Source organism: Patiria miniata, unplaced genomic scaffold, assembly GCF_015706575.1.
Source record: "Patiria miniata isolate m_02_andy unplaced genomic scaffold, ASM1570657v1 HiC_scaffold_13, whole genome shotgun sequence".
NCBI lineage: Eukaryota > Metazoa > Echinodermata > Asteroidea > Valvatida > Asterinidae > Patiria > Patiria miniata.
The window spans coordinates 6,962,397-6,985,486 of NW_024037051.1; the positions used below are offsets into that span (position 1 = coordinate 6,962,397).

Genomic DNA, 23,090 nt, shown 5'->3' on the forward strand with positions numbered 1-23,090 from the left:
TTCACTGTACATGGACGACATAATACTTCTTGACTTCGACATTTTAAAACATTTCAAACTTTTGTTTAATTAAGCCAGTGGGGCAGGGCCTGATGGGTGAGATTGTGCATGGAGTGCGTGGGCCCAATGATTGTGGGAGGCCCCGCAATACAAAAGACCTTCCCCTGACTTTCTTCACGTAGTGTCGCTTGAACCTCTGTGTAGTCATGGAACTACATCTTCTTCGTTTTTTATAGCTCCATGATGTAGACGAGCCTTCATTATGACTTTTTTTTTTCAAGAAGTTTTAGGCCTGAAATTCGTAAAGATAGTGTCCGGCAATTTAGCTAAATGTCGGGGATGGGGTTGCCTAAATTGGCGCGCTTGATTTCGAGAATTTCTCAATTAACCATTAAAATTTTCTTTAGAAGTAGTCTAGCCTATTGATAATCATTATTACCTCTATAATTATTTCCATTATTTCAATTTGTGTCAGTGACGACTGCAGTGTTGTAATAGTCGATTACTTTTCCATGGATACGAGTACACTTTTCCGTGAATACCAGTACGAGTACAAAGCAAAACTTTTCTACGAGTACGAGTACTTTTCCATGAGTACGAGTACGAGTACATTTTTATGGGTACACATATTCCCGGGTACTTTTCACACATTATTAACGAGATAGTTCATGAACGTAACACATGAACAAAGCCGTGAACCCTTTATTAGACCCAAACAACTTTACACAATTGGACACCTTAATTAAACCATGAAGTGTGGCCACATGTATTGCAGAGTAAAACTGGAACAAGTGGGAGCCATGGAACAGTTTGATATTTTTACTTTATTACAACTATGACAGCAGTCACGCATTCGATATAGCATGTTATAATTAAAATTAACGAAATGTTTCAGGACAAGAGTGAAACAAGATTCAAATTAATATGGTTGAACAATGGTTGGTCCTTAAACTTACTCTCTAATATTTTATAATTTCAATGAGTCCTTCATTTTTTATCAACAAATCATTCAATGTTGTTATCTTGTAGGAGTCAATAGGCTGTATATTGTATCCAGAATGGAGCTATGCTGTTCATTAAACTCTGCACAGATGAGATAACCAACACTGTGTGCTGAACATGCCTTCAATGCCCTTCATTCAAAGTCCACTTTTTTACCAATTTTTGTTTACACTGTATTTTTAAGAGTCTCGTTAGGTACAAGCACTTGTCCACGAGTACGATGAGTACTTGCCACGAGTACGAGTATGAGTGTGAGTACTTTGCCACTAGTACGAGTACAGGGAATTTGTTTTCTTTGCGAGTACGAGTGCGAATACATTCCATGAGTGCGAGTACGAGTACGAAAAAAAGTACTCGAGTAAGTACGAGTACGGGTAAATCAACAATGGACTGACGAGTTTTTTTTTTTTTTTTACATCAAACTATTAAGCAACTTAAATAATAAACATTATACATTTATTCAAAGAATAGAATTTTGACCGTCATGTTTAGCAGAAAACTGCCCGTGATCTATCGCGTTGGTGTAACTCGGTTCGACTGACATCTTAAGCCGACATTCTGTCCAACAATTAGTACTAGACTAGGGTTGAGGAGCCGTGTTTGTCCGGTGTGTCTTCATGTCAAAAGTGCACGCCACCCATGCGTTTCCCTTGTCATAGTTGTATGTTTTTGTTTATTGTTGCATGTCATTATATACGGTTATTTATGACAACAGTCAAAGTTAAAAGCAGTTTGCTCGTTCCTCAAAAATGCAGTCTCTGTGTCGTGAACGCGCGAAGCTATATAAAGACAAAATCGGAACAACCCTCCTCGTATCTCCGCCTATTAAGACACATTGGTGCTGAGGTTCTTTGACCATAGATGTCACTGGTTCGAATCCCCGTGGTGTCTTGTTTTATTTAACGCACGCGGTCAGCACTTTAATTTCCCGTCGTAAAATACCAACAGTAACTAGCGTGATCGGTTTTAAAGCTCTAATTGGGGCTGTCCGCGAAGTCCAGGTTAGCATATTCGTAAAGGTACGGGGCTCTTTTGGCTGAACTCTGCGCAGCCAAGGCTTAGGGTGCCGCCTCGTTTCCCTTCTTGTATGGCGCTTGACCCTCGGGTTATATGGATGGACATATGGGGGAAGGAGGTGTCGTGGGCCGGTAAACCCGAGAGCACAGAAGAATCCTGCATGGAACTCGGTAATGGGTTCATTGAATTGAATTTCATGGTTTTTGTGCGAAAACAGATTGGTGTTAATAAGTTATAATTCAAACAAAAACTATGTTAATGTACACACAATTTAAACATTGTGTGTTCCCCAATACCAATGTTCCCCGAAATCCTTAGGATGAGGGTTAGGGTTATGATTAGATATGCACCCAACATAAACAACGTGCACTGTACATGACATGGGCTACCAAGAACTTGAACAGAGATAACATCTGCAAAATGCATTCATAATTATTTGTTCAGAAGGGTGGCCTACAATCTCACGTCTAAAGGTAACCACACAGGCCTGAAATAATCAAAATGTTCTCGGTTATTGATTTGCGAAAACGCCATTAGATAACCTCGAACTTGTTCTTTGCACATTGTTCCCACTATACCATAGAACCAATTCTGACTGCTTCGTTGCGTAAGAAACAGATGCATTTTGGCCAGTTTTGTTTTTCGTTTTCATTTGTCAATTTGAGCGGGTGCTGGCAATTTGCATTCGAATAATAATTTACAAAGCGAGTCAATAAACGTATGATGTTTGTTTAGATTCCTGAGCATTGTCAATACAAACGTCGGAAGTAAACACATCACATTGGCCTCAGTCCACATCAATTCTTAATTAAACTTTCATTTTCATGACATTTAATTATAAGAATTCGATGATGATGCATAATATTAAATGATTTAAATCTATCTTAAATTGAAGGTCAGGCCTTGCCTAACCTACTAGTAATAATTTTCTCTGTTGAATAAGCGTTCGGGAAACTTCACTCACTCTATTAAGCCTCATTACAACCTGAAAGTACGCCTTTTATTTTGGAGCTTCCGGACTCCTCCGCGACCCTTTTGAGGGAATTCTACACGGGGTTGCCCTTTCCCTTGCTGTACTTTTTGACGGAATGATTTCTAACTGTAATCATTCCAGAAAACATTCATGTTGGAATTATATATTGGCATTCGACAGGAAAAGAATGACGAGAAAACAGTTGGAGATGGGTAAAAACAAATTGTACTCGTACCTCTCACATCCGGATTTTCGTACCTATCGGTCTCCTTGTTCGATCACTTTTCACATTGCGTACTTGCATGAGAACGACGCGAAGATTAATCCCTATACCTACATCCGATGGAGTCTAGATTTAGTTTGCTAATTGCTTGAATACAGTCTTTATCAACGGTCATTTTAGATTTGTTTGTGAATGAGAATTTGTCCTTCAGTTTTATTCAAAAATAATGTATGTCCCAAAAGACAATTTAGTCTCCTGATTTAAGTTAAGTTTTTACCCAACGACCGCCACAAAATAATTTCATAAATTTGTATCTTCGTACGAGTGCTCCGAGTTCCACAAGTCCTCATGTATTGGAGATTTTTGGAAGTGAGAGTTCATTTTCGGCACGATATTTCTCTTTCACGTCATGTGGACTTGCCCACGTCCACACAATGTTTCCCCCTCCCTGGAAAACAGGGTTAGAGACATTTTTGCGTTAGGTTTATTTGTAGCAGAATGAAGAGAAACACTAAAGGGAATCACAGGGGGAATGGGTTGAAAGAGTTTTCACAGTGTGAGTAAAACGATTTTTTTCACAGGTTTTTCTTAACAGTTAACTACACCAAAACAAAAAGAATGTCCACACTAGGTATGTAACGTAAACATGTGTGTTCATTGTTGTGTAACGATAAGTATGTTTAACACACGTTATAAGATGTTTAATTTCCCGTCGTAAAATACCAACAATCTAGTACCTTAGCTTAACCCTAAAGGGGCCGGGGGGGGGGCGAAATCCTTAGGATGAGGGTTAGGGTTATGATTAAATATGCACCCAACATAAACAACATGCACTGTACATGACATAGGCTACCAAGAACTTGAACAGAGATAACATCTGCAACATGCACTCATAATTATTTGTTCAGAAGGGTGGCCTAATCTCAGGTCCAAAGGTAACCACACAGGCCTGAAATAATCAAAATGTTCTCGGTTATTGTTTTGCGAAATTTCCTCAACATTTTCCGTGATAGCCTCTAAAAAAAAATTTCGCGACCCGAGCTGTTATGACTTTTTAGCCTCGAGCTTTGCGCATCTTTTGATACCAAAAACATAAAAATCGGACCACGGGTTGCCGTGAAAACTGAATTTTCGCATATACGTCGTAAACACAGAGCAGAATTGCCATTCGTACATATGAATAATTAATTAGCCATAATTCCAAAACCCTTTGACCTATAGTCATGAAATTTCTTGGGTATGTTTAGGAAGAGTTGCTCTATGCATGTGCCGAGTTTCAAAATTTTTCGTCACTCGATGGCCGAGATCTTAGGGGGGGGGGGGGGGCGGGGGCGGCGGAATCCGCCCCCCCCCCCCCCCCCCCCGGCTGAGAGATGGTCAAAATAACCCGGCCCCTTTAGGGTTAATCGGTAAGCGCTGCTGCTGGGACTGTCTTTGAGTTCCAGGTGGGCATCTTCGTATGGTTCAGGGCATGTGGTCCACTCGGAGGATCAGGGCTTAGGGCGCCGCCTTGTTCCTCTCTTAGCTCTTTGCTTTTACATGGTGCCTGGCCCTCGGGTTACATGGATGGACAGGGAAGGAAGTGTGTAGGCCGGGACCGCCGAGATCCCAGAAGAGTCCTGTAAGGGATTGGCATGGGTCATTGTGATGGATCATCCGATCCCTGCATGATGCTTGGCTAGCACATAACTTTTCGATTTTTTTTATCCTCTATTTGGGGGGGGGGGGCGGTGAACTTTGGTTGAGTTATTGGTTGAGATATTTACATCTGCTCGGCAGGTCTACGGTAGTATTAAAAACAAAACACAGGGTCTATGTCATAAATCAATGGATATTTAATAATTGACTGTAATCAAAACGAAGTTTCGTTCGATCAATATGACCACCATCATTAAAGGCGCAATTTCCAATTGACGTAACAAAAACGCCAAATACAATATTATACCGGAAAAATAAAGAATGATGTAATATAATATATTGCACCTTTATCTTTTTCCCAACAACTATAGTAATTCGCAAAATAGGAAAAGCGAAAGAAAACAAAAACCCTCACCCATAAAACTGGGAAAACGACGAACACCTCACAGAGCCTGTAAGCGTTTTAAATAGTTTTGGGAAGTGGGCGTATTTAAGGTCTATGGCATCTATTTAACGATCTAGAACCCCCAAAATGTAGGGTATAAGCAGGGGCGGATCCAGAAATTTTCGCAGGGGTGGGGGTGGGGGGGGGTCATCAGCAAATCAATCCTGAAAGGTAGACAGGGTTTTAGACAGGGTTTTTGGTATGGACACTTGGTCTCCGAATGAAATCAAAAGGGGGGGGGGGGGGGTCGTACCATACTTCCAATGCGGGCACTGATCAAATCCGACGATTTTGAACACTATAATGAATAGTGAACAATGAAATACCCCCATAAACAACTTGTGCCTCATGCTTATTTTTAATGAATTTCTATGAAAAAAAAATACAAAATGGACAGAGCTGGATGCCCGCCTGGTCAAGGAATCAGACAGACCGATGAAGCTTATCGGGCGCAAGATCATTGGAGGGCGCCCTTCATAAACTGTGGTCGTTTTATTGTTTTGCTTCAATATACTGTGCACTTTCACATGTTCAGCTAGTCGTGTGCTGCACTCGGATGTCATTCCCATTCGGTACTCCCGCGCAGATTCATCACCGCACTGTGGTGGCGAACTGAAATTATCATGTACCAGATGAAACACCGTGTTGTCCTGAATATACTGGCTGCACCCACCGGCGTCATCAACTTTATGGTTTTTGGTCTAACTCTTATGCCGAAATCGCTCAGTTGCCGCACCTTTTTTTACCTTCAGATTCCCGAAAGTGTGTAGGGTTTAATATCTTCAACCCCCATCCCCATCAGAGTCGATTGAGATGGGGGGGGGGGGGGGGGGGGGGGGGGCAGAGTTGTAACGAGTCACTGATTTTTGTGATTCGAGTCGAGTCGAGTCATTTTAAAGAAGTGACTCGAGTCGAGTCGAGTCATTAGGTCAACAAGGTCGAGTCGAGTCGAGTCGAGTCACAGAGTGTGGTCGAGTCGAGTCGAGTCGAGTCAAGTATTTAGCTCGAGTCAATTCGAGTCACAAATATTTGAACACTTAATTACAATAAAAAGCAACAAACACAAGAGAGAAAGAATACAAGGCACCAGTCTATTACGGAAATCCAAAGACATAAAGTATGCTGTATGGTACCCAACCAACAGTTTCCATTGCTAGCTCACGTCACAGATAAGAAGATGTGAAACTTCGGTCTTATAACTGGTTTGGCTTCGGGTCTAGATTTTGTTGTTCGCTGATCGCTGACAACGTTAAAACCTAATTGCATTATACAAAACTGTTTCTGATTATTTAAAGGTGGGCCCGTCCGTATCCATTTTTGTGTGTGAAATCGGGACATGAATTTAGCCAGCGTTCCACCAAGAACTTCAAAATCGCCCGAAACCAATGATGAAACCACGGATTGAGAAATGCGTTTTAAGTCTGGTTCCGGGTTTAGCATTACATGCTATAGAACCACAAGGTGGGAGTCCGCGACACGGTGTATGTTTGTTGTTTCATTATGGAGGAAGGAAACAGACATTATTCGCGAACATTAACGTGACGTGAACAAAAACTGGCAACGCGAACGGCGCAGCGTAAGTCATTGCAAATATTTTTCGCAAGTAAGTTTTGCTTTTATTTGGGACTCGAGTCTTATTAGCCTTCCTCGAGTCGAGTCGAGTCATTCTGATGAGGGACTCGAGTCGAGTCGAGTCATTTGCTCGCAGTGACTCGAGTCGAGTCGAGTCATTTACCCGTCGGGACTCGAGTCGAGTCGAGTCGCCAAAAAATGTGACTCGAGTCGGACTCGAGTCGAGTCATTGACTCGAGTCATTACAACTCTGGGGGGGGGGGGGGGTAGGGTTAGCAGAGGACCATTCTGAACCTTCCGGGGTTTTTGCCCACGAGAGTCTGAGGCTGGCCTCCTGTCCAAGGGTTTTGAGGACATCACCCCATTTGCCGGGACGGTCCTCAATGCAAAGGGCAGCATCATCGGCAGCATGGAGAAGGTAGGGAGGGCTCACGTCTTGGTCCATGACATCGACAGTGCAAAACAAGTTGTGAGCCAACACATCCCTGCCGAACCCCAGAGGAAGCCTCGGGGAAAAGACGGAGAAAGATCCGGACCGACTCTATACTTGGTACTTTGTTGGTAATCCTCCAAAATATTCCATCTTGAGAATTTAAACCGGAGGTGTTTGCACTACTGGTGTCCAACAAGACAATGAAGCGCAGATTGACAAGCTAAATTCCTTTGAGTACAGGAGGTCCCAAAGTCTGGGCCGGTCAACCGAATCAGCCTAGTTATGTCAACATAAGTATCCCGAAAGGGCCGGGGACGACCCACTCACGGCACTCAAGGTACTCACGGTGAAGTTCAGTGAGAATGCGCAGGGCAAGAAATGCATCCGACTGAGGTGAACGGCATCAAGTGAACACCATATTTTCATCTTTCCACTCTGATGGCACCAAACTAGGACCGGCAATGATAAAATGTCTTACGGAGTGACCCAGCTCATAATAACCTCTGCAGATTTGAGATGCTCCCTGGAAGATCCTTTCTGCCAGATAAAAAAAATGCCAAAAAAAGAGCGGCAAGGAGTTGCTATCACGTTACGGCTGAGGTGCCAGGTTTTTCGTGCTGTGTTTTTTGGCCCCCCCCCCCAACCTCCCCACCGAAAGCTGCCACCTTTGGCTTCGCAGAGCTGTAGTCTGCTTCTTTTTGCAGTTATGGCGCCCCCTATCGGCTGCTCTTACCAAAAATACATGCGCGTGGACATGTACGCTGGTTTCCGCTGATGTACATGTATCCACATTAAAATACGAGTGGTTGACAACCAGTGAGAAGTTATAACAACTGGAAATGGCGGCGAGCGTAACTCACGATTGATTGACCTAGTCACTGCTAGTAAACATTGGAATTAAGTCATTCGACTGGAATATTGACTGTTTTTTCCTCCTTTTAATAGAATACCCTTATATCTGCGTCAATGGACATGCCGTGAAAGTGGCTTCCAGAACCATGGATTGGGGAGGACGTTCAACAACGTCCACCATGTCCACTGGAGTGGTGGACGAGCTTGCTTTGGAATTAGATGAAAATCTGGCAGACCTCAGCTTGGAAAAGACGATAACGAGCAGCTTGAAGGTAAATTATATTTCTTTACGGCAGCAGTGACGTGATAAACTAGGAAAGAATGGGTACAACTATAGAATGCAGGGCCACTTTACTCTGCATCCGCGCCTCCGTACAGCTGCGTGGAGGCGTGGAGCCGCAGTCGACCTACCTCCGAAAATCGATCGTGGAGTCGTGGAGCCGCAGAGAATTGCGCCCTCTATCGGTGCGCGTCTCTGCGACTCCGCGCCTCCGCCACTCCAGTGCCCCGCGTCTCCGCAATTCTGCGACTCCAAGACTCCGCGCCTCCGCCACTCCAGACAGTGCCCCGTCGCCCTCCTCCCTTCCTAATTTGCGCGCCCATTTAAAGCAATTCTGCGACTCCAAGACTCCGCGCCTCCGCCACTCCAGACAGTGCCCCGTCGCCCTCCTCCCTTCCTAATTTGCGCGCCCATTTAAAATGGATATGGATGCTTCGTTCTCAAAAAAATTCCGCCGAGAATTGCGCCCTCCATCGGCGCGAGTCTCTGCGACTCCGCGACTCCGCGCCTCCGCCACTGCGGCCACTCCAGTGCCCCGCGTCTCCGCAATTCTGCGACTCCAAGACTCCGCGCCTCCGCCACTCCAGACAGTGCCCCCAACACATTTACAAGCACGCCCTCCCTTCCGATCCTTCATGAGAAGCTTAGAAGACAAGTGCAGTGCATTCCTTCGCTGTACTTAGCACTTTTTGCAGGTTTGCATATCTATTACTCCTATTCCATCCACGCCTCCAGGCAAAATAAAAAACCTTGCTTCGGCGTGGCCCTGCATTCTATAGTTGCTCCAAAGAATGTTGCAACCAAAGTCTAGAAAATGTTCTAAGTATTTCCTAACAGTAACAAAATTGGAAACGTATCTCATTCTCAGTCCCAGATTCATAATCTTATCAACATGATCAATATCATCATGTTTGCAATATGACTGACCTTCATTGAGTTTGAGTTGATGAAGAAATAAGCAGCGTCAGGTTGCAACATTCTTTCCCTACATTTCATTAAAATAAATTTAATTTTTGTTCTTAAGTAGTGGTCAGTGGCTTTGGAGGATTTTTGTGTTACAAGGATACATAGACGGAGATCGGTTCAGTCTCCCTGCTGAAGTTGTGAAGGCTAGATCTACTCCTAGAACTATGAGGCTCCACGTAGTGGAGCCTCATAGGTTCAGAACCCCGCAAAATTGTTGTCAGCACAAAACACTAATTAAGTACAAAAACGTCCATCCCAACCAAGCTGTTCCCACAGAACCGCTGCACAGTTTGCCCCTAAACTCCGTACAATACCTCATGACATACTCACGTTATGTGCACCCAACAAACATCGGTGGATTCTGTCTGTTTTCGGCAAAAATGATGAAAAATATGCCCTTTCCGCACTGAGCCAACGTAACACTTGAAACGAGCACGCGCGCAGAATGATCGCAGTCATTTTCGGGTTCGATCGTTCGGAGCGCGCTGCGGGGGGTACGTACTTGCACTTGTACGCATGCGCATACTATCGTTCCGCTCCTACACCATACCCCCCGTGGCGCGCTCCGAGCGATCGAACCGAAAATGACTGCGATCATTCTAGTTTTCTGCGCGCGTGCTCGTTTCAAGTGTTAGGTTGGCTCAGTGCGGAAAGGGCATATTTTTCATCATTTTTGCCGAAAACAGACAGAATCCACCGATGTTTGTTGGGTGCACATAACGTGAGTATGTCATGAGGTATTGTACAGAGTTTAGGGGCAAACTGTGCAGCGGTTCTGTGGGAAAAAGCTTGGTTGGGATGGACGTTTTTGTACTTAATTAGTGTTTTGTGCTGACAACAATTTTGCGGGGTTCTGAACCATGAGGCTCCACTACGTGGAGCGTCATAGTTCTAGGAGTAGGCTAGATCAACAAATCTATTCAAGAACAAGCTAGATGCATACGTACTGGAATAAACAAGGATATGGAGTCAAAAAGGCTCAAGCCAGATTATATAACCCATGATCAGCCTATTAAAGTGCAGTCCTGATTTGAAAATCACAGGCATGACAGGTGTGTGGAAAAAGGCACATTTTTAATAGGCGTGTGATTTTTCTAGGTGTGTGATTCTGTGGTACAAATTGGGACTGAACAACCTGATATGTTTTTTTTTATAATATTCATCTTGGTTTACAGTAAAGCCATTTCAAGAGCTCACAGATGTATATAATCATGCTGTAAATGTATGCCAAGCTGTGCGGTACAGAGGGCTTCAGGCATGCGATTACTTGCACTTCCCTGCCTACCTCTCAAATTTTCTTAGAAAATACTTTGAAAATGTCCATGACTCACCGCACCAAAATTGTGTCAAGATTTCCGATATTTCAGATTTAGCGATTGATTCCAAGAAACTTATTTGTCAATCTTCTTCAAACTGATTGCTTTCTTAGAATAGCCCAAGGTATTTTGTACCAGAGTCAGAGATAATACAGAATGACGTGTTCGTATTGCAAATTCATGATCCGGACAATGCTTTTCCAATGCTTTGAACAAAACTGTTGCAATGAATTGCTTTTTATGCATACAATTTGTATACCAATTCAAATTTTCAATCTACTGAGCCCAAGTATCATTGATATTTTGAAAGAGCTGCACATATGTATTTTTGTTAGATAAAATTTGGTTTGTTTGATTCATACTTGTAAAATTACAGACTGCTGAAGAAATCGAGCGACTTACGGTTGATGAACGTTTGGGTGATATCGAGCGTGCGGTCTACTTGCTTAGGTGAGTATCGATGCCACCCCTAACTATAGCAATGCTTACAAGAGCCTCTTTCTATTGTCAAATGATTGTCAATAAGCAGAAAGCATACAAGGGTGTGCTTACCTCAGATAAAAAAAAAGTTGCTGAAATTAGTGACGTAACATTAGAAATCTCCATTCGTGTTCAACATGAGCAAATCCATGCTGTGAAAGAGTGCTATAGGTTAGCACACTTTTCTGCTTACTGTTAAGTTGCGCTATGAAATTGAGCTTGACACTTGCTTCACAAAGAAGAGGTATTATTATCATTATATGTGTAAAGGTACCATTATTAAGGAGACACGTTATCGTAATTTCTTCTCACGATGGGGCACATCGGTCATTAGGAAGACATTTTCATGTCTCCCTAGTGTTGTTTAGAGGCACAGTTTTTCTGTCGCAATTAGGTTATATTTGTTGCTTGTGGTCTAAGTAGTAAACATACCGAAATTTGTGGAAAAAGGACAAGAGAATATTGGGTTAGGACACATTTAAGTTTGAAAAATGTTGTGCACAAGTCTATGGGAATGTCTCCCAAATGTCCAATCCAGGGTACTGGTTATTCTCACAAATATACCATTAGGGAGACACGTTATCGTCATTTCTTCGACAATAGGGAGACACTGGTCATTAGGGAGACATTTTCATGTCTCCCTAATTCCACAGCCCCCCTTTAGAGGCAAAATTTTACTGTCGCAATCAGATTATATTTGTTGCTCATGGTCTAATTAGTAAAAATACCGAAATTCGTGGAAAAAGGACAAGGGAATATTCAGGCATGCAACTTTTCCTTGGATCAGCTGATTTCCTCTTTTTTTTACTTCCCATGTGTGCCATTGACAATAGAAAAACACTGTACAAAGTCTGGGACAAATTTGAATTTTCTCTTTTTTTGTGATTTCCCAGTTGCATGCCTGAATATTGGGTTAGGGCACATTTAAGTTTGAAAAATGTTGTGCACAAGTCTATGGGAATGTCTCCCAAATGACCCATTCCCGGTAATTATTATTATTATATTTCTGGTACTGAAACCCCAGAATCCTCAAAAGTGTCCTAGGCACAAGCCTGAAGAAACCTATAGAAAAGGCAATGAGAAGGACTAACAGTTTTAGAGGTGGGAGTTAAACCCCAGAAGAACATTCTGGGGAAAATCCACGGAATCAGGTAGGGACTGAAAACCCAATCCACACATTTAGACAAGGGCAGGAATCAAACCCGGGTCACCGGGATGGAATGCGAGAAAAGAAACCGCTGCGCCAACCCGACTCCAAGGTACATTGTACATCTGGGGTACATATGACATCTCACCCAAACCTACATGTAGGCAGAGAAGTAAGACTTTTCTTGGTAGAGAGCAGAGAACTTGTGTATTGAAACTGCCCTGGAAACTGGGTTAATCCATTGCCAAAGAGGTCTTCAGTTTACGGAGAATGTACAGTAGGAAGCTCAAGCTTTGTCATCAGGGACAATACAGGCTGGAGATGCACTGTATTTCATCAGAGGTTGCATCGTGATGATGCTGCGAAATAATTAGGGAAACGTTACGTACATGTACATGTACCTAACTTGCAGGATTAAGGATGGTTCCTAGCAAAAGAGCCTGGGGGTTAAAGTAATGTAAAATTCTGCATATTACTTTTCTCCTAATATAAATTGTGATTCATAAATGCCTAAGACAGTTTACGCATTCCTATTGGTCGAGAGCCCGTCACGTGGCCGGTCTTAAACAGAAGATAAAGACATGGCTAGCTGGTCTTAAACACTTTTCCAGTGTCACATGAAATTTGGACTCAATGAAATCCAGTGCCTTTTAACGTTTTATTGGTTGAACGTTCAAATTCCTCTCTTATGCATGCGCGCGCAATGTACTACCAGTGAATCATTTTTTCATGGTCCGAAATTCACACTTCACCAGCCCAGCTGCATTTTGCGCAACATCGCGCAGTACGCGCGACGCGCACGCCAATGTCCCTATAAGGTAACGAGTTGTGGAGGGGCATTCCATATTATGGTCAAAGGGGTGTTTCGTAAAACATGATGTAAAATTGTTGAACAAAATGGTTGGCAACGTCTAGTTTTTGACATTTTAAAAAATTGTTTAGACCGAAAAGGTATTTATGAATGGGAATAAATGTGTGTTCGGTCGGTATTAAACACTCTGTTTAAGACCGGTTTGAGTCTGGATGGGCGATAATTACCCTCGGCTTTGCCTTGGGTAATTAGGCCCCCCAAAAAAAGTAGTTCTGCTTCCGATTACATGCCTTTCAAAAATAGGGTCGGTCGGTCGGAATTTTTTTTTTTGCCAATTTTTTTTATGCAGATTGAATGGGGTATTCAATTATATGCGAAGTTTTAGCCTGAACTATTTCCATTGCACTACGAAAGCTATACACGAAATGGCAACAAAAAGTGAATAAAACCTACCTTTAATTATTGTCAATATATTTACGTTCGATAATTTCAAAAAATAATGGAAAATTCAGGTCGTTCGCACCATATGCACAACGCTAGTCAAGATGCGGGGAGCTGGCCAAAACTCCGAGGTGTGTGATGCGAGCATGTATGGCGAGCGGCCCGCCATGGGCCGACAGACCTGTTTTCACGGTCAACAATTGGCCACTGCGCGGCGCGGCGGGAACCAGTCGTCGCCACGTGACATAGTCACCGTACGGACATCGTTTATATCGCGAAGCGAATTTGCAAAAATAACGGAGGTTTCTTTTGAAAAAAAGCGAATGTAAGTAAGAAAACAAATAAATACAAGCATTTTTTGATGCAAAAGGGTTGTTGAGAGGTATTTTGTGAAGACAGAAAAGACAACAAAATTTTATTTTTATTTATTCAATCTTTTTTCTTTTTTTTTTTTTGGAATTGCTGATAAATTTTTTAGGGTCGCAGCCTAAAAATAGGGTCGGTCGGGTAATCGGAAGCAGAACTATTCTTTTTTTTGGCCTTATCTCCCATCCAGACTCAAACCGGTCTTAAACAGAGTGTTATAATACCTCCCAAACACACATTTATTCCCTTATTAAATTGTAATAGCATAGAAGTATATGGGTAATGTTATACAGAAAAACAACATGGTACATATATCAGGCCCTTACGGTTTTATTTATTTGGGACAGCATTTTCTATCAGTACAGATGTACGTGTTTCAGTTAGGTGGAGATCGTGAAACCTTTTTTCTCAGGAAGGTTGAAACTTGCAAATAAAGGGAGCTTGCTTGCTTGCCCATTCATGCAAAAGTTTATCTGACGCGTTGAACCCGACCTTTTTAAGTTTATTTCCCTTTACGTTTTGTTGCTCCTGAAGGTCAGTGTTAAAGTGTACTTAGGCAAATACATCAGGCTCGGTGAGTTACTGTGAACAATAACAATGAAGTCAAAATGGAAGGCACCCATCCAGGGTAGCTCAGGGCTTTTTTTTGGTGTGCGCTGTGAAAGAAAAACATCATGCCGTCTTTTCAATGTCCGCCTGTGTTTGTGTGATAACATTGAGCATGGCTGGACTGATAAATTGTTATATTTTGGTTTCGGAGGAGAGTTGTGGGAAAATAACACTGAGAGTGCTGTTGGCAATAAAAATATAAAAAGGAAAAACTATCCAAGCCAAGACTTTCAAATTCAACCTTCAAATTTAACCTTCAAATGCTGGAAATCCCTTATGCATTGTCAGCAGAAACCATTGAAGAAAAGTTTTGATGCAAGAAATAGTGTGCAGTGAATTGTGATCATTCTACGGTAGTAGTAGGCCTATTTCCTTGTTTCTTTAGTTCTTTTTGGAATTTAGATTAAACATTGTATCGTAAACTAGTATTGTTGTTAATTTGCCCTACTGCCTCTGTCAGTCTCCTCTTGAACAACTCAAAGTCTTGTACTGGTCAGAGTTGTAATGACTCAACTCGAGTCTGACTCGAGTCACAAGTTTTGGCCACTCGACTCGAGTCACAATGGGTTAAATACTCGGCTCAACTCGAGTCCCTCATCAGAAGACGCGACTCAACTTGAGCAAAGGCTAATATTAAACTCAAGTCTAAAAAATGTACATATATGTAAGCAAAACTTTGCGAAAAATATTTGCAATGACTTACGGTGTAAACTGATGTTCACGTCACTTTGCGATTACAGTACGTAACAGCTGCCGCTTGTCGTGTACAAACATACAACGTGTCACAGACTCCCACGTCGTGGTTCTGGAACGCACAAAATGGAACTGGAACTGGAACTGGACTTTTTCCAATTCGGGGTTTCATCATCGGCTTTGGGTGATTTCTTTTTAAGCTCTTGGATTTTGAATAGTCCGAGTATCACCCGTTATCCACGAAGCCCAGACTCCTCTATAACGTCTGATATATCAAAGTATGCAAATTTATGAGATCTCGCGCCTCAGCCAATCGGAGTCGACTTTACTAAATCGTGACATCATTTCATTCCCAAATCAGGACTAAACGTTTGATTGGTCAATTCGAATGCAGTGTTTTGTAATACAACAACAGCCGGGCGTGTATTGCGTAACATAATAAAGAGCGCGTGGCCACAGCCTTTGTTGATGTGTCTTTTTTTTTTGGACCGAAGACCCGATATAGAAAGCGCCCGCTGATTGGTCAAAATCTTTGAGGTCAAGATACGGTTGTCTTGCCTTTTTTTTTTTTAGCAAATCTGCTCAAATAGAGCCATAGTCTCTATTACATACAATGTAGACTAGGATTTGAACGCCAGCGAAATAAAAAAAAATTGTGCAATGCAATTTGGTTTTGATGTTGTCAGTGACCAGCGAAAAAAAAAAAACCAGACCCCAAGCCAAACCCGATACAAATAGCCTAGATCGAAGTTACACTTCTTGTTACTATTTAGTGATACAAAGGACTCTCTCTCTCGTCTTTATTGTTAAATTGTTGCGTAAGATTTGAGGCTTTGCATGGTGGAGATACTAAATAATGAAAGGTCTGCGGAAACACCATGTGCGAATAATTTCTCAACTAAGAGAATGGTTCTGAAAAGAACCAGAGGTATAAACTTGACGTTCCGGTCAGTATGCTCTGACCGTCTTCAGGAGAAGACGGTCAGAGCATACTGACTGGAACGTTCCGGTCAGTATGCTCTGACCGTCTTCAGGAGAAGACGGTCAGAGCATACTGACTGGAACGTCGAGTTTATACCTCTGGTTCTTTTCAGAACCATTGTCTTAGTTGAGAAATTATTCGCACATGGTGTTTCCGCAAACCTTTCATTAAAATATCTGATTTATCACTTTCGGAAATTCGTACAGGTTCCAAAAGATCATTTATGTGATCTGCAAGTCTTGGCCATTAGTACAGTCGTTCACTTTTTTTTTCAGAAAGTACAAACTCCTGTTGAATTTTCCCTCAGATACCAGGTGATCAATTGAAGTCCAAAATTGCATTACCGGTAGGTCTGATTCCCATCTTCTGAATATGAAATCACAACGATGATGTACGGTAGCATGGCACCAGGCGGGAACAAGGCTGTTCAAGAGGAGACTATTAAAAACAGAGGCAGTTCAATTCAATTCAATTCAATTCAATTTGACTTTATTATCCCTGACGGGGAATTCCATGGGCCTTTTTATGTTAATAAAAAATTACAAATTTGACAAATATTACACAAAAATCACAATACATGTACTTCACTGAGAAGAGATATATATATAAATGCACATAAATGCAGATAAAATACTGAACATAACATAAAACAAAAGGCCTGTTTAAAATTCCATGTGAGTACAAATTAAAAGCCTGTGTTATAAACTACTCAAACAGATGTTCGTGTATTGTAGGGACCCTTCATATTCACTATTTCAATCCCATCAATTGTGTTAAAAGATAAAAATACTGCACAAAACCTAAAAAAAAACCCTTAAAATTCCACATGGGTAGGCCTACAATTTAAATCCTGTGTTGGTCTCTGTAAATATTGTATAAAAATAATAATCATCGTTCCAACTGCGCGTTGGGCTAGTTGTTAATTCTAAAGACAATTCAAAATATAAACACATCAATAGCAACCAACATACATGAACATGTACATCAAATATCCTTCTGTAGGCCTATCCGCTCCCTTTATTTGTACCCCCTCACCCGCAAAGAAAGTACAGTTAGTGGTGACCGACAGACGCCATCTTGCCTGACTGCAATTTTGCCGCGATGCATGGCCGTACCACTGCGTGTACGTAGTACAAATCCCCTGGTGCGGTGCGTCAAACACAAGTAACGGTGCGTGTCAACCAGCTGAATGTCCCGCCCATGGGACGTCGTTGCTAGGTAAAAGGGCGCCCTCTTTCGTTGGCGCACAGAGCCCATACATGACCAAAATACGTACTGTTTGGTGAATGAATTTGGAGGAATATTTGATGAATGTGTTTGATAGTGTTCATTGTTTTTATTTTTACTAAATAGTAAAAAAAAGTGTAAAACAGACATTTATCAAATTATCCAATTCCTAAAGATTTTGACAAATATGGACACTCATACACTTTTTTTCTTGTGCTCACCGCTGGCAATCAACTAGTTTCAAGCTTAAGAATTAAAGGTCTGTTTCACTTGGAAGAGAGTCGTCATGGAAAAAATTGGAACGGTTCAAATTTTTTATGATTATTACATGAAAAACAAACTACTACATGTATTGTTACAAGTGCATTGCACTTTGTTCCTTAAAATATTATCAAAGAAAAGGTTTATTGTATGAGCAATATCAAGTGTTTGATGCTCATCATAACAACTCCATACATGTACCGGTGTCTGTCTAGCGGCAGGTTTATTTGTTTGTCCAACCTCATAAAACACTTGTATCTGGATGGCCCGAGTAAACTAAAGGGCCGTGTCATGTTGGATTGTTTGTGTTGCTAGGCAGAATGTGTCCCATTGTTATTGATGAACCTTGTGCCTGGCTGTATTAAAAATGAAAAAAATCTACATTTACATGTACTTGTATATGGTTCATGCATTGTACTTTTGGGAAAATATGAATACCGGTAGAAGTATATTTTCTCAATACCGGTAGATGAGCTTTGGGGTGCTGTAAAATTATACATAGGCTGCATAATTAAAGGCATGTACAGTACCTGTAGGATCATTTGCGTTTATCAAATTGTTATCAAAAAGCCTACTTGCCCCAGTACTTGGATTAACAACCCTAACCCCCTAGTCCCTTTTTGCTAAGAACCATCCTCAATCCTCCAAAATTTTGCAACAGGCACCTAAATTCTTCAAAATTGTCAGACAGTCCTGCCTCAAAATGCATTCATCCTCAATCCTCCAAAATCCTCCTCATCCCAAAATGTATCACTTGTGTTTAGATGAAGGATACCCAACGCCTAAATCCTTCAAAATCATCAGACAGTCCTGCCTCAAAATGCATTCATCCTTAATCCTCCAAAATCCTCCAAAATCCTCCTATGCTTCAATCACCATTCATCCTCAATCCTCCAAAATCCTCATGTGATTCAATCACCATTCATCCTCAATCCTCCAAAATCCTCATTTGATTCAATCACCATTCATCCTCAATCCTCCAAAATCCTCATTTGATTCAATCACCATTCATCCTCAATCCTCCAAAATCCTCATGTGATTCAATCACCATTCATCCTCAATCCTCCAAAGTCCTCATGTGATTCAATCACCATTCATCCTCAATCCTCCAAAATCCTCATGTGATTCAATCACCATTCATCCTCAATCCTCCAAAATCCTGATGTGATTCAATCACCATTCATCCTCAATCCTCCAAAGTCCTCATGTGATTCAATCACCATTCATCCTCAATCCTCCAAAATCCTCATGTGCTTCAATCACCATTCATCCTCAATCCTCCAAAATCCTCATTTGATTCAATCACCATTCATCCTCAATCCTCCAAAATCCTCATGTGATTCAATCACCATTCATCCTCAATCCTCCAAAATCCTCATGTGCTTCAATCACCATTCATCCTCAATCCTCCAAAATCCTCATGTGATTCAATCACCATTCATCCTCAATCCTCTAGAATCCTCCAAAACCGCCAGGAGGATTTTGGAGGAGTGAGGAGGCTTATAAAATTATTAAAGATCTTACTGGTAACTAAACATTATTCCGTGAATTATTCCGTCTGGCTTGCTGTTAAGAAATCGAGATACATGTATACCCGGTACATGTAGGTGATTTCCAACGACCAGTCAATTGACTGATTTTTGGAATAAAGAGTGCTAATTGACAACATTGTGTTTTATGAACGAAAAAGTGTAATGTTCACTGAGTTGAAACTTTTAGCAAGTTAGGTTTTGAACATTCTTCTTTGGTTTTGAGTGGTGTACGAACAAAATGCATGAAAAGCAAATTTATGATCCTCTAGGCCTATGCCTTTAAATGTAGCCAGCTTTAAGTTTTAGGACCCTTTCCAGTAGTTTCTACTGTCGTTAGAATACCGGTATGAACTTTTACCCTTTTTGTATATTTATTTTTTAGCCATTTTTATGCTTACAGTGTGTGTACATACATGTATGTATGAACATGTACCCGGTATGTAACATGCTTTTGCCTTTTGCATGGAGATTGGACTTACATGTACATGTATGGCCTATACCAGTGTGTGTACATATGTATGAACATGTATGTAACATGCTTTTGCCTTTTGCATGGAGATTGGACTTACATGTACATGTATGGCCTATACCATAACATGACATAAATCAAGTGGAGACAGACAACGATGAAAGTACATGTACATGTATGTGGGCAATTCTTTGGTAACGGAATTACGGAATTTTGTCACTTTGTCTAGGATTATTCTTTCCCAAGAAAATATGTTCAATGCTAGGCAACTAATCTAAACATGGAAAGGGAGCCAAGACCCAGTAGAATTGATTGGCCGCTAAAATAAAAAAAATCCCACAAGATTACCCTTTTAGGGGCGGAGCTTAATATCGGTAACGGAATTACGGACGGAGGACAAGCATATTTGAGTTCTCGCATAAATTAATAAAACTCTCTGAAGTTTTGAAATTTTAAAATTGGACACTACCTGTTATTTGTAGAGTTCAGGGGTGTTGTTAACTACAATGCAGAACAAAGTTGAAAAAATAATCAGTCTTTTCATAATTTGCATTTTAATCACGGTAACGGAATTACGCCTGGGCGGTAACGGAATTACGCCATAGGTTTACATGTAATAGGTACATGCAATACATTAACATTGAATTCAACATAAACTCATCACAATACAAATTTTAGAAGTATATAAAATGCCACAAGGGGAAAGCTTTGGCAGTGCTACCCAAGAAATTCCAAATGTAGTGCAGATCAAAATGTAAATGTAGGCCTAAACATGTCTGGGCTTCATTTTTTAGGTCAAAGGTCAAGGTCAAATGAAAGCAGTCTGGTGATGGCTGCATTGCCTGTTAGCAATGTATATTTATTTTTTTAAACGAAAATCAAATTTTACTATGAACAATTGTATCGTATTTCACTAGTTTCAGTGTTCTCCAACTTTGAAAATTAAAGGTTGGCGCTGGGGTCGGCGGGGACTCCTGCGAGCGCGGAGCGCGAAGCCCTTACGGCGTGGGGTCCGGGGCCCGCTTAAGGGCCCCGGGAAAATTTTGGATTCTAGATGCTCTGTGGTGCAATCTGAGGCGATTCTCCAGGCCAGTTCCCCCGATTTTTTTAGCATTCAAAAATTTCCTTTTCAACCTAAAGCAGACTTCTCTCAGATCAAATGACACCTTTTTGTATTTTTGAAAAACAAAATGGGATACAAATTACGGGTTTTTTTACGCGATTTTATGGGTGGTGCCGGTGCCGTGCGATCGTCATCTTTATTTTCATGTTGCGTTTTGTCGTTGTCATCGTCATTTTCCCCCCAAATTTCCCTCTATTTATGACCTACCTGTATGTTCTTAAATGTCGCCAACTAGTTTGGTAAGTCAAATAAATTAAAAGTGGATTTTGTTCTCTTAGGGAACCGGGCCCATACACGATCGCCATTTATAACTTTTGACAATCGGCATGATCGGAACACCATGTGCACGCGTGTTTTGGCCTCGAGCTCATTTGCCTCGTACAAGAACATCAATGCGTATTATATTGTGTACCGCGCCTAGCACCGAGAAAAAGAAAGTCGGTTGGCTGCACGTAAGATCTGCCGTACGTACTCCTGCTGGTGTGTGTGTGTACTAATACAGATATATATTTTTGCGGCGGGGTTGTCGCTACTTGAAGTATCGGCACACTCCGGAACTGGGGATTCAGTTGTCAGTGTGGACGTGTGTACATCGCGCGTAATAGTATAGTACCGTACGGTGCATGGGGAATCGCTGGTGTTTGCACGGCCGGCCGTGCTATTCAGCGAGATTTTAAGACAACCCCGATCGGGCTGGGATGACATCGAAATACATTGTTAATGTGTGGAAAAACAACTGAAATCAATTATTTTAGTTGTAAATGTACACTGTAGAGTCAAAAAAATTAAACCTGGCGGCAGGATTTTAAAGCTTGGCGGGGACTTCTTAAACATGGCGGGCGCCGCAGAAAGCATGGCGGGGCGCCAGGTTTGTTCTACATGTTGGAGAACACTGAGTTTATCGTGGAAAATACAATAAAACTGTACTGGTTGGCATCTCTGAGCAAGGGAAGATGTTAAGTTATGCCAAGTAGAAGTACAAGTACAGTCTGGTACTCAACTTTCATATACTTGTTGTGGAATATATTTTCTCTGGGTACCAGACCGTTGTCTGGTACCCAGAGAAAATATATTCCACAACAAGTATATGAAAGTTGAGTACCAGACTGTTGCTTTGGCAACATATTTAAAGGAATGTACATCATTGGCTTTTGCTTTAATTTTCAGAAATGAACTATTTGAGGGGTATAATAGATCAAATATTGTTACACTGACATGTTTGAAGTTTTGCGTTCGAAAATGCTGGAAAACCAAGAAAAACAAAACTGTTCAAGTAGTCTGGTTCCTTGTCTCCACTAGAGGTAAAATGGATCGATTTATAGATGCTGGAAAAGTGGAAGGTAAGGGAACCAGACTAGCTGGCCTGCACCCATTCATGAACATGTAACAAATAGGTGTAGCAAACAAAATTTGGACTGGAAAGAGTGTAAAGTTGAAGCAGTAGTTGAAAAATAGTTAGGATTTTCCAACGGTGGTCGGCCGACCACCGTTGGAAATGTATACAAAAATATCATTTTTTTTGAAAATTACTTCACACCAGGTGCCATAATTTTACAGGATGCTTTAGACTGTCATTTACCAACATCCTACAGTGTAGTAAAGTATTTCGTAAAAACTTGGTAGTTTCATTTTCTGAATATTTTGTATATTCCCTTTAAGCATCCAAACAACTATTAGCATTTTTTAAATAGTAAAAAAGAAAAAGTAAAAGTAAAAAATATCAATGGAACACCTGATTATTTTTAATTGTATAACAGCATGTTAAAGAGGGAAATGATTTAACAAGTAATTTAGTATTTAAAGTTACTGTCCAAGGTTTACATGCAAATCTCCTATTTAATATGTACATAATCTGGGGGAAGTGTGCATACTTTGTGCATGCGTAATTCCGTTACCGTAATTCCGTTACCGTTTCGTAATTCCGTTACCACTTGGAAAAATGCCAAGAAATTACTATTTTAAAGTTTGTATTTTTCATTTATGTTTATAGTAGGGTCTTTTCTCAACATACATGATTTGTAGAAAAAAAACAAGAAAAATTGTGAAATAAGTAACTTTTGCCATTTTTTCGGTAACGGAATTACGTGCTAATTTTGACATTTTTAAATGAAGGCGTAAACTATATATATATATATATTTAGATTTTTAGATTTTTTTTTAATGACCCTGAGTAATGTTAGTAACTTGTAACATCATAAAATAAATCAAATCTTTTTCCTATAATTCAGAAAG

At 41.1% G+C, this 23,090-nt stretch overlaps 1 protein-coding gene across 5 annotated transcripts in view; it reads left to right on the forward strand.

Moving 5' to 3' along the window:
* The first annotated feature begins 8,091 nt into the window (after nucleotides 1–8,091).
* LOC119721161 (serine/threonine-protein phosphatase 4 regulatory subunit 4-like) overlaps nucleotides 8,092–23,090 on the forward strand; it is a 93,688-nt gene continuing 78,689 nt past the window's right edge. For 3 of the 5 annotated variants that reach the window (XM_038191024.1, XM_038191028.1, XM_038191025.1), the window contains exons 1-2: nucleotides 8,092–8,427; nucleotides 11,094–11,167. In XM_038191024.1, the coding sequence (XP_038046952.1) occupies nucleotides 8,302–8,427; nucleotides 11,094–11,167 (200 nt within the window). In that variant the 5' untranslated portion in view covers nucleotides 8,092–8,301. The remainder of the gene's footprint in view (nucleotides 8,428–11,093; nucleotides 11,168–23,090) is intronic. The other 2 variants (XM_038191026.1, XM_038191027.1) reach the window with 2 other exon arrangements.